The 8,511-nt window shown below is 38.6% G+C and overlaps 1 protein-coding gene across 1 annotated transcript; it reads right to left on the bottom strand.

Annotated features, from left to right (window-relative positions):
- Positions 1 to 4,931: 4,931 nt before the first annotated feature.
- Positions 4,932 to 7,979, bottom strand: LOC310946220 (putative defense protein Hdd11). Its single transcript, XM_083912625.1, has 5 exons — positions 7,786 to 7,979; positions 6,925 to 7,037; positions 6,114 to 6,223; positions 5,963 to 6,027; positions 4,932 to 5,172 (listed from the first exon to the last, which is right to left on the bottom strand). The coding sequence occupies exons 1-5, from the start codon at positions 7,976 to 7,978 to the stop codon at positions 5,048 to 5,050; spliced, it is 606 nt and encodes a 201-aa protein (XP_083768751.1). The 5' UTR covers position 7,979; the 3' UTR covers positions 4,932 to 5,047.
- Positions 7,980 to 8,511: the final 532 nt, after the last annotated feature.

Here is an 8,511-nt window from a genome sequence, read left to right as displayed (position 1 = left end):
ATTCATGTGCAGAAGGGCCGGCTCTAAGAACATCTTAAAATAACCCCAAAGCCAAAATACTGTAGTGGTGCAGTTTTTTAAATGAGTTTTCGGTGCATTGAAATGCTTTGTAAAAAATCTGTCAATAGGACAATAGTATAATTATAAAACAAATCAAGAAAATCTTGTACTGTTTCGTAGTAATTCTGTAATATCATGACCAAACCGTGTCTCAATTTGAAATATATGCACCGACATGGAATGGAAAATAAGTAATCTGTGAGGAGGACCATCTAAAATGTAGACACATATGCAGACATGAGGTGAATATAAGGTGTTATATACTGTATATTCACAAACAAACACACACACACACACACACACACACACACACACACACACACACACACACACACACACACACACACACACACACAACACAAACACACACGCATGCACACACACAGGCCCAAATTAACACATGCACAAACTGGACCTATACACAGGCATTATGTATGGAGAGATGTCAGAGCAAGAGGGCTGCCTCACAGGATGGCTGGCCATTGGGGGTTCGGCCGTGCTTTACTCAAGGGCACCTCGGCAGTGTCCAGGAGGTGAACTGCCACCTCGTCTGCCGACAGTTCATCAGATCGGAAGCATGTTTCATCTGCTGGTCATTGCTTTTTATGGTGCTGGACATGTTGTAAAGGAGATGAAGGGAATAGAGGGAGCTGAAGAATGCAGAGCTTAGACAGAGATGTCAACTAAGCCCCTGCAGCAAGGGATAGCCTTAATCTGCACACTGTGCATGTGGATCAGTGTTTGATCTGCCTGGAATAAGAACTTACATGATACGCGTGTGTGTGTGTGTGTGTGTGTGTATGTGTGTGTGTGTGTGTGTGTGTGTGTGTGTGTGTGTGTGTGTGTGTGTGTGTGTGTGTGTGTGTGTGTGTGTGTGTGTGTGTGTGTGTGTGTGTGTGTGTGTGTGTGTGTGCGCATGTATGTTGTGTGCCTGCACGCATGTCTGTGCACTATATCACACAGCGCACACAGGCAAATGTTTTCAGGGATTACTGTTGAAGGGTTCTGCTGGCCTTGGTGACCTAACAGGAGTTAGTTGTGTTGTGTATTTATTTATTAAATATACACAAATGACATCTAGTATTACATTAAGAGTGAATTTACTTTATATATAATCCCCAGTTCATGACCCAAGCCATCTGTAAACAAACATTTCTGATAAACAGAAACCAAATTGTTCATTATTGTAATGTAAATAAAACCAAATATAGAAATATACTGAAAATTTTGACGACCAAAAGCTTAACAAATGTATCTTTATTAAAACAAACATTTGATTACAGAAAATTGGGATTTGATGTTGATGTGCCTTGCACTGACTGTGACTGCAAGGCTACTTGTCATGTTACAGTAATACAGTCTGTGATGTGGGATTAAAGAGGGATGTAATAGCAGCTCGAGTCACATTTTACTTGAAAAGCATGTTTGTACATAAGAATTTGAGGTGAGCTTTACATAGACTAAACTAAACCTACAACTGAGTACATACTGCATGTAATGGAAAAGTGCGTAGAATATATTTAGAAAGATTTTATTGATGTAGAAATGTTATTAGGCCTTATTTTTACATTAATCTATATTTCAGGATCCTCAGGTCTTTTAGCGAGACTGTCCTTCCCCAAAACAGGACCCCATAGGTTGTTTGTAAAAGCAGCTTATACGACCCTTATTTACTGTATATTTATAGTAATTATTACGGGAGCAAAGGAGGAAGTCAGGTGACGTAGAATACAGAGCGAAAAAGTCAGCATAGTGAGACGGATGGATGGATGGAGACCATGTCCCGAGTTAAACCAAATGTCAATGTAGATTTATTTTAATTTACGTAAGTTAAGCGAACATTGCACAACCTTTACCGCAACTGTTACATTTAAGACAAGGTCATTCATCTAGATGAATGACCTTGTCTCGATGGAAAAACACATCAACGGTTTGGAATTCATAGACCATGACCTGGACAGAGGAGGTCATGTCATGTCAATGAGTCAATTACTATTGAGCAAGCTGGTAGCGCTGGTGTTTTCAGAACGTCCTGGGTTTGAAACCCCTGTTATAGCTTGCTTTTGGCTCACAGTGGAAAAGATACTAATTATTATTGAGTGGGGCCTTGTGATGAGGGCTCTGTTCTCAGGCACATCAGTCAGAGTCAGTTGGAGATCAATGCTTCACTACAATAGGGACAAATAAGTTATTGATACGATACAGAGAACCAGGATGATTGGTTAATTGATTTTACTTATACAACGCCTCTGTAGTATTCTGAACAGTCAAGACGTTTTTTACTTTACTTCATTCACGCATTCACACGGACATACATTGACTACATATGCGCTCTCCCTGCCCATCATCTAATCTAATTAATCAATCTGTTCAAAGCCATGGGTCCAACCGCCAATCTTCTAAATGAAGAACAACCCACTCTGACGCTGAGCCACAGCCACCCCGACCGGGTTGTGGTTGGCTGCATATGTTGCATCTATTCAATTCAAATCAATTTTATTTATAGTGCCAAATCATAACAAAAGTTATCTCAGGACACTACAGAGTAGGTATAGACCACACTCTATGTCTTATTTATGATTTACATAGACCCAACAATTCCCCTGTAGAGTACGGTAGCAATGAAAACCTTCCCTATAACAGGCAGGAATGTCGGACAGACCAAGCTATGAAATGTTGTAGAAATTCTCCTATAAGCACTCAAAAGAATATATTCAAGAGCCTGTGAATGTTCTCATTTGTCCAGGTTATCGTTATCCTCAAAGCAATTTCAGACAAAAGCACCTGGAAAGCAACCAAGTCCGGTTGCTTTTGACTGAAATTGCTCAGAACTTACTGTAAATACATGCAAAAATGACTGTAAGAGTGTGGATACATCCTTGTGTACAGAATAACTTGAGAATACACAGGAGAAACTTTCTACTCAGACCGAAATGTACAGTCTTTGTACACTCGGGCAAAATATAAATTATACAAAATATAAAACAATTATGTTTGCACAACTGTATAAAAACACAAATATGTTGACAAAGAAAGTGGGCAAGTTTTTTTGATTGATTATTAGAATACTGTAAGTAGCTATGCTGGCTATGCTGATAATAATTTGTCTTTTGTTTTGTATATTGCATTCGAGCAGTCGAAAGAATTTAATATTCTCAAAGAAAAAATTATGTTTAGTGTCTCTGCTCAAAATTCTGCAATTAAAGGTCTCATGTTATGCAAATTGTCAGGTTCATGCTTGCATTTGGGGTTTCTACTAGAACATGTAGTGCTTTAATGTTCAAAAGGCATTATTTTTCCCATACTGTCAGCGTGAATGTTTTGACCTGTATTCCCCCTCTGACTCACTGAAACACTTGCTTTTTCTCTCTATATGTCCAGCTTCTGACAAAGCCCAGTCTACTCTGATTGGACAACATATCCAAGTCTTCTGCATCTGTGCTTTCTCTGTAGCATCATGGCAGCCAGCGAATGACTGTAATGGCACTGTAGGCACTTTCTACCTATATATAATTGTAATGAGCTGTGAAATCACAACCATACAAAAGTCCTGAAGGCTCATTTAAAGGCACAGTTTGTGAATACGGGTTGTGTGCACTTCTCTGTGGATTGAGGGTTTTGATACTTATATAGTACCTCCACCTGGTTAATAATCAAAAAAGGAAAAAAGTAACTTTTTACAATATGGGACCTCTAATTTTTAGACGGACAAGTCGGTCTTAGATACCACTAGTTATCTTGAAAGGTCCTCAACTTTCAATAAAATTTGCTGTTCTGCACGTTTTTTTGCAGTGTATGGATGGTGGGCGAGTTGTTTTTTAAAGTCGTCCTAAATTGGTTGTAAAGAAAAAAGACTATTGATCATAACGGCTAACCCTGCTGCAGAAGAAATAGACTTTGCACTTGCTCGTCTGGTTACAGGTGCAGCTGTTAGATGGTGAAGCAGCATGTGGAGCAGAGAAATGGGAGTCAAGCAAGAAATGGTGGATATGGTATAGAGCTTTAATTTCACATGTATGCATGACTTAAGCCTCTTTAGTATCTGCCCTGGTTTCTGTTCACCACCATACTGGAAATCTAGGTTATAGATTAAACAATGTGATAAAGCAGGTCATAACATGCTCTTCAATAAGTGGAATGAATTTCAGTCAATAACAAAGTACCACAGTGGGATTCTGGTTTTCTCTTTATCAGTTCATCTCTTTCTCTTGTTGCCACTCTCTCTCTCTCTCTCCCCTGAAATTAAAGGAATACAATTAATTTAATGCACTTTTTATCATCATGAGAAGGGACAGATTAACTTCAACATCAGAGATACAATACATTCATTCATTAAGGGTGACCAAGTTCACAGCAGCACACGTAATTTGTCTTGCTGGGATATTGTGTGTGAAGGATGTAAAATAAGGGTATAGGTGTGCATCCAGCCTTATGGTTTACAATATAATTATATTACCCTAATCATTTAAATAATATAACTTTATAGGGACTCCCCAGAATGACTAACTTTTGTTCCTCATATCTTAGAAACGTTTAATGTATTTTGTTGAAAGCACTGAAATGCTTTCAATGGTAGCTCTCGTCTTTAAAGGTGCCCCAGTTCCTCTCTTTGCAGACGTCCACGTGTTTTATTACGTATTAAATAGGACATAACACACCCCATAAAAGCTACGGCAAGACTGCATGAAGAATTATCAACTTAGGTACATTTATAATTTATGTTAATGGCGAGTGAATGGATATTGTAAGAGGGGCAGAGGTAATTATATCTACAGTGTGATATGGAGCATAGGGACCATATTAATATATATGTGTGCAAACGTATTTAGCCTCTGTGTTTAAAGCAAAGTCTGAAAAAAACATTGAAATGCATGGGCATACGTCATGGCTGCAAAATGTATAATGGGAAAAGAGTCAAAAATAATTTTGTGATTTTTAATACACAGCCTCAGCAAGAGACCAACAGATTGCAGGAGGTATTTTCTTTTCACATGTTGTTCACCCAACATGTTTTCAGTAGTATCAGAAAACATGCCACAAGGAGAAGCAGAGGTTTTTCTCCAGTCATTCTTGCACTTGCACCACTAGCCAAATCAAGAACTCCTGGTTTCACTGTGAAGAAGAAGACAATTCAGATTTAGATCAACTTTATTATCCCATACCAAGAAATTCATTTAGTCCAGTGTTCTAGGCACCAATCCACAGTAAACACTAAAAGACTAAAGAAAAAACAACATAGTAATAATAAAACTCATCTAATCTCAGATAAAGTGATAAAGATAATAAAACAGTCGGACAGAAAAACTAATAAAGGCGATAAATAACAATAGACTTAAACATTAAAATTCTAATGAATGAAAGTGCAGAAGTTCAAAAGTGCTAGGGAGCAGCGAAGAAAACTGTATACTAAGTTGTATGTTATACAGGCTTATGGCTTGGGGAATAAAAATAAAGGAGTTATATGCTTGTTTTTATTTTATTTAGTAGGAGTCTTTTCCCCGGGTCAGGTTGCTGTTATTGACGAAGATGAAGAGGATTGGTACTATCTAAGATAATGCAACTTGTTGCTGCTCATTGTCTTATACTTGGGGGAACTGTCTTATTGGGAATTGTCTTGCGATAACTTTTGATTGACTTTATGAATTGGCATTATAAGTAAAATTTAATTGAATTGAATTATCTTGTAAAATAAATTTTTTCCAGTTTTGGGAGGATGAGTTTGGTGTGCAGACTAGTGGCTGTTTTTTGTCAACTCCTATGATTTTTCCTGCAGCCCTAATTTGTCATTGTAGCCTGGTTTGGTCCTGTTTGCGCATGTTGCCAAGCACACATAAGACCAAAAGACAGAATGGATGCATTAAACATTTGTAGAATAAACAGAATGTATTTCCTTCATGCCTACCTTTAGTCAGAGTGGTGGACCTCACATTAACCCAGAAGACTGTGCGCTGCTGAGCTACCGTGGCCCTGAAAAAATAGTTAGAGAACAGAGGTTTGAAGCTGTATTATGTTTTTGTGATTGTCAAAACAGAGGAAAAAGTAGTTTGCTTTACATGAAGTAGACTTGGCTTGTAGATTTGGGTGGAATCCAGCTGTATGCAGTGTCATTGCCCTTCAGGTTGGTGTTAGAATGAGTAACAGCACCTTGTGGATTCCCTGTGCACTGTGAATTCAAAACATCCACACGGGCAAAACATATATTTTCTTCAAGACGAGGAAATATTTCAATTTAATTCAATTCAATAGTGCCAAATCATAACAAAGGTTATCTCAAGACCTGTTACATATAGAGTAGGTAAAGACCACACTCTATGACTTATTTATGATTTTCAGAGACCCAACTATTCTCCCATGAGTAGCAACAGCAATCTTGTGCACAGAGTGGCAACTAAAACCTTCCCTTTAACAGGAAGGAACGTTGAAAAGACCCAGCTCTATGGAGGACGGCCATCTGTCTTGACCGGTTGGGGAGGAAGAAAAGGAGAGAGGAAGAAAGAAGAGAAAGAGCAAAGAAAAGGAGAGAAGAAGAGAGAAGAGAAAGAGCAAAGAAAAGGAGAGAGAAAGAGAGAAGATAGACAGATGGACAGAGGGAGACAAAGACAGACAGACAAACAGACAGAAAAAACAGACAGGCAGACCGACAGTCCCGGAGATGCGGTAACAATAATAATACCTATAGTAATGTGAATATAACTTATATGTTATGGCAGTTAATATAGTTGAATAGAAGAGACAAGGTGATAAAATATGACAATGATAATAATTATGGTGGCAAACATGATCAATGATGAGTAGTGGTAATAACTGCTGTGATACAATGATCATATATTATAATATACACGGTATATATTACTTGAGACTTACCTGCAGAAACCTTGTGTCTGGAGGAGGGAGTTTCCAGCTCCCCAGAGCATTAGTGCTGCCACTTGTCCGTGCTTCCAGAAGTACACCTCTATATTGAGGTCCAGTGATAGTCACTGCAAAAACAAAACAATACAGTACTTATTGTACTGAGTGTTTGTTGGACATAGATAACATGATCTCATAACAGATGGCAGTTGTTTCACTTGTTTGATAAAAATACAGCTTTTAAACACTAATGAATAAGATGTATATATTGATAATGAGTGTTTGCAGACCAGTAATGGTGTGGAAAGTAAGCACTGAGTCCTTCACAAACAGATGCATACACAAAAGCTACATAAAGTAGGTTCAAGGTAGACAAAAACTTTATTTTAATATGTCAAAAAAGTGTCCTCATATTAACAGTAATATAATGACCAAAACAACATGTTGTTCTGTGACAACTGCAGGCATCATAAAGGCTGCGTATACTCTAGAGTTGAACAAAGGATGTCAGAGTTTAAAGCTAAGTTCATCTAAGAAGAAAATACCCCCGTTGTGACGAAGCTCAAGTGAAAGTTAAGAATTAATAATAATAAAAATAATAATTATAATAATGACAGATACTTAATTTATGCCTGAGGAAAAATTCAATTGTATCATTAAATGGAAAGATGCCTGTGGCACCCAGAGAAGTTGGGGGAATGGGTGTCTTGCTCAAGGGCACATCGGCAGTGACCCAGCACCTCTCCAGCTACCCGTACACCGCGACCCACCGGTTCCCAAGCCAAGTCCCTTCTGTCTGTTTTCTTACTTACTTACTGACTAACTATATTGTGATGTTTTTATTCTTATCTCTAAAAGTAACCATGGGAATCTTACCTGTAATGGCCTTTCCTGCCTGAATCGTCTTGGCGTCGGTGAGAAGAGTGTAGGGTGCTGGTGAAGGCTGAGGCAGCACCCCAGAATGACGAGGCAACATGTCCTCACAGGCACCAGTGGGAGCACCGGAGGGATAGCCACCAGAAAAAGAGAGCAAGTGAAGCATAATGAAACCAGGCGACAACAGCTCCATCAGGCCGAACGAAAAGCTGCCGCACTGCAAGCGGGTAAGGATCAAAATAACAGTATGAGGATGAAAGAGAGAAGAGAAGAGATGGATGTGTGAAAAATACTGTTGCTGAGTCACACAACCAGAAAATTTTAATCATCTGCAGCAATTACTTTCCCAACGATGAAATGTGCTTTTCATGAATGCTCTAATGACCTTTTGAAACAAAACTCAAGTCTTCTCCAGGGAAAACAAAATTTAATTTGTCTATCTCATGATTAGAAGTTATTTTGGCCAAGGAAGTTAGAAAACGCTTGGAAAATCACATGGTCGATATAAGCACTTCAAACCACTGGCCTACATCAAAAGGGACAGTTCTGATATTTTGAAATTTTTTTTTTTTTTTTGAGGCAGCGCGCCCCCAGTTTCGAGAAGCATGCACGAGTACCGACATGGAAGCTAAGCAATGTACTGGTGTAGACAGAGGCAGCAACGTATTTTAGCCACTCAAAAAAGGCCCACGGAAAAAAATCAATATTTATTTGAGTGTATACTAA

Source organism: Echiichthys vipera, assembly GCF_963691815.1.
Source record: "Echiichthys vipera genome assembly, chromosome: 4".
NCBI classification, from domain to species: domain Eukaryota; kingdom Metazoa; phylum Chordata; class Actinopteri; order Perciformes; family Trachinidae; genus Echiichthys; species Echiichthys vipera.
Note: the sequence above shows the minus strand (reverse complement) of the source record. Positions and strands in the feature narration are given on the sequence as shown.

What these genes read in the sequence shown, in the direction of transcription:
- LOC310946220 (XM_083912625.1), bottom strand. Translation starts at nt 7,978, where the DNA reads ATGGAGCTGTTGTCGCCTGGTTTCATTATGCTTCACTTGCTCTCTTTT. An exon ending in GGCAGGAAAGGCCATTACAG is followed by an intron (nt 7,038 to 7,785) that starts GTAAGATTCCCA and finishes TTGTTTTTGCAG; the next exon opens with TGACTATCACTGGACCTCAA. An exon ending in ACAAGCCAAGTCTACTTCAT is followed by an intron (nt 6,028 to 6,113) that starts GTAAAGCAAACT and finishes CTATTTTTTCAG; the next exon opens with GGCCACGGTAGCTCAGCAGC.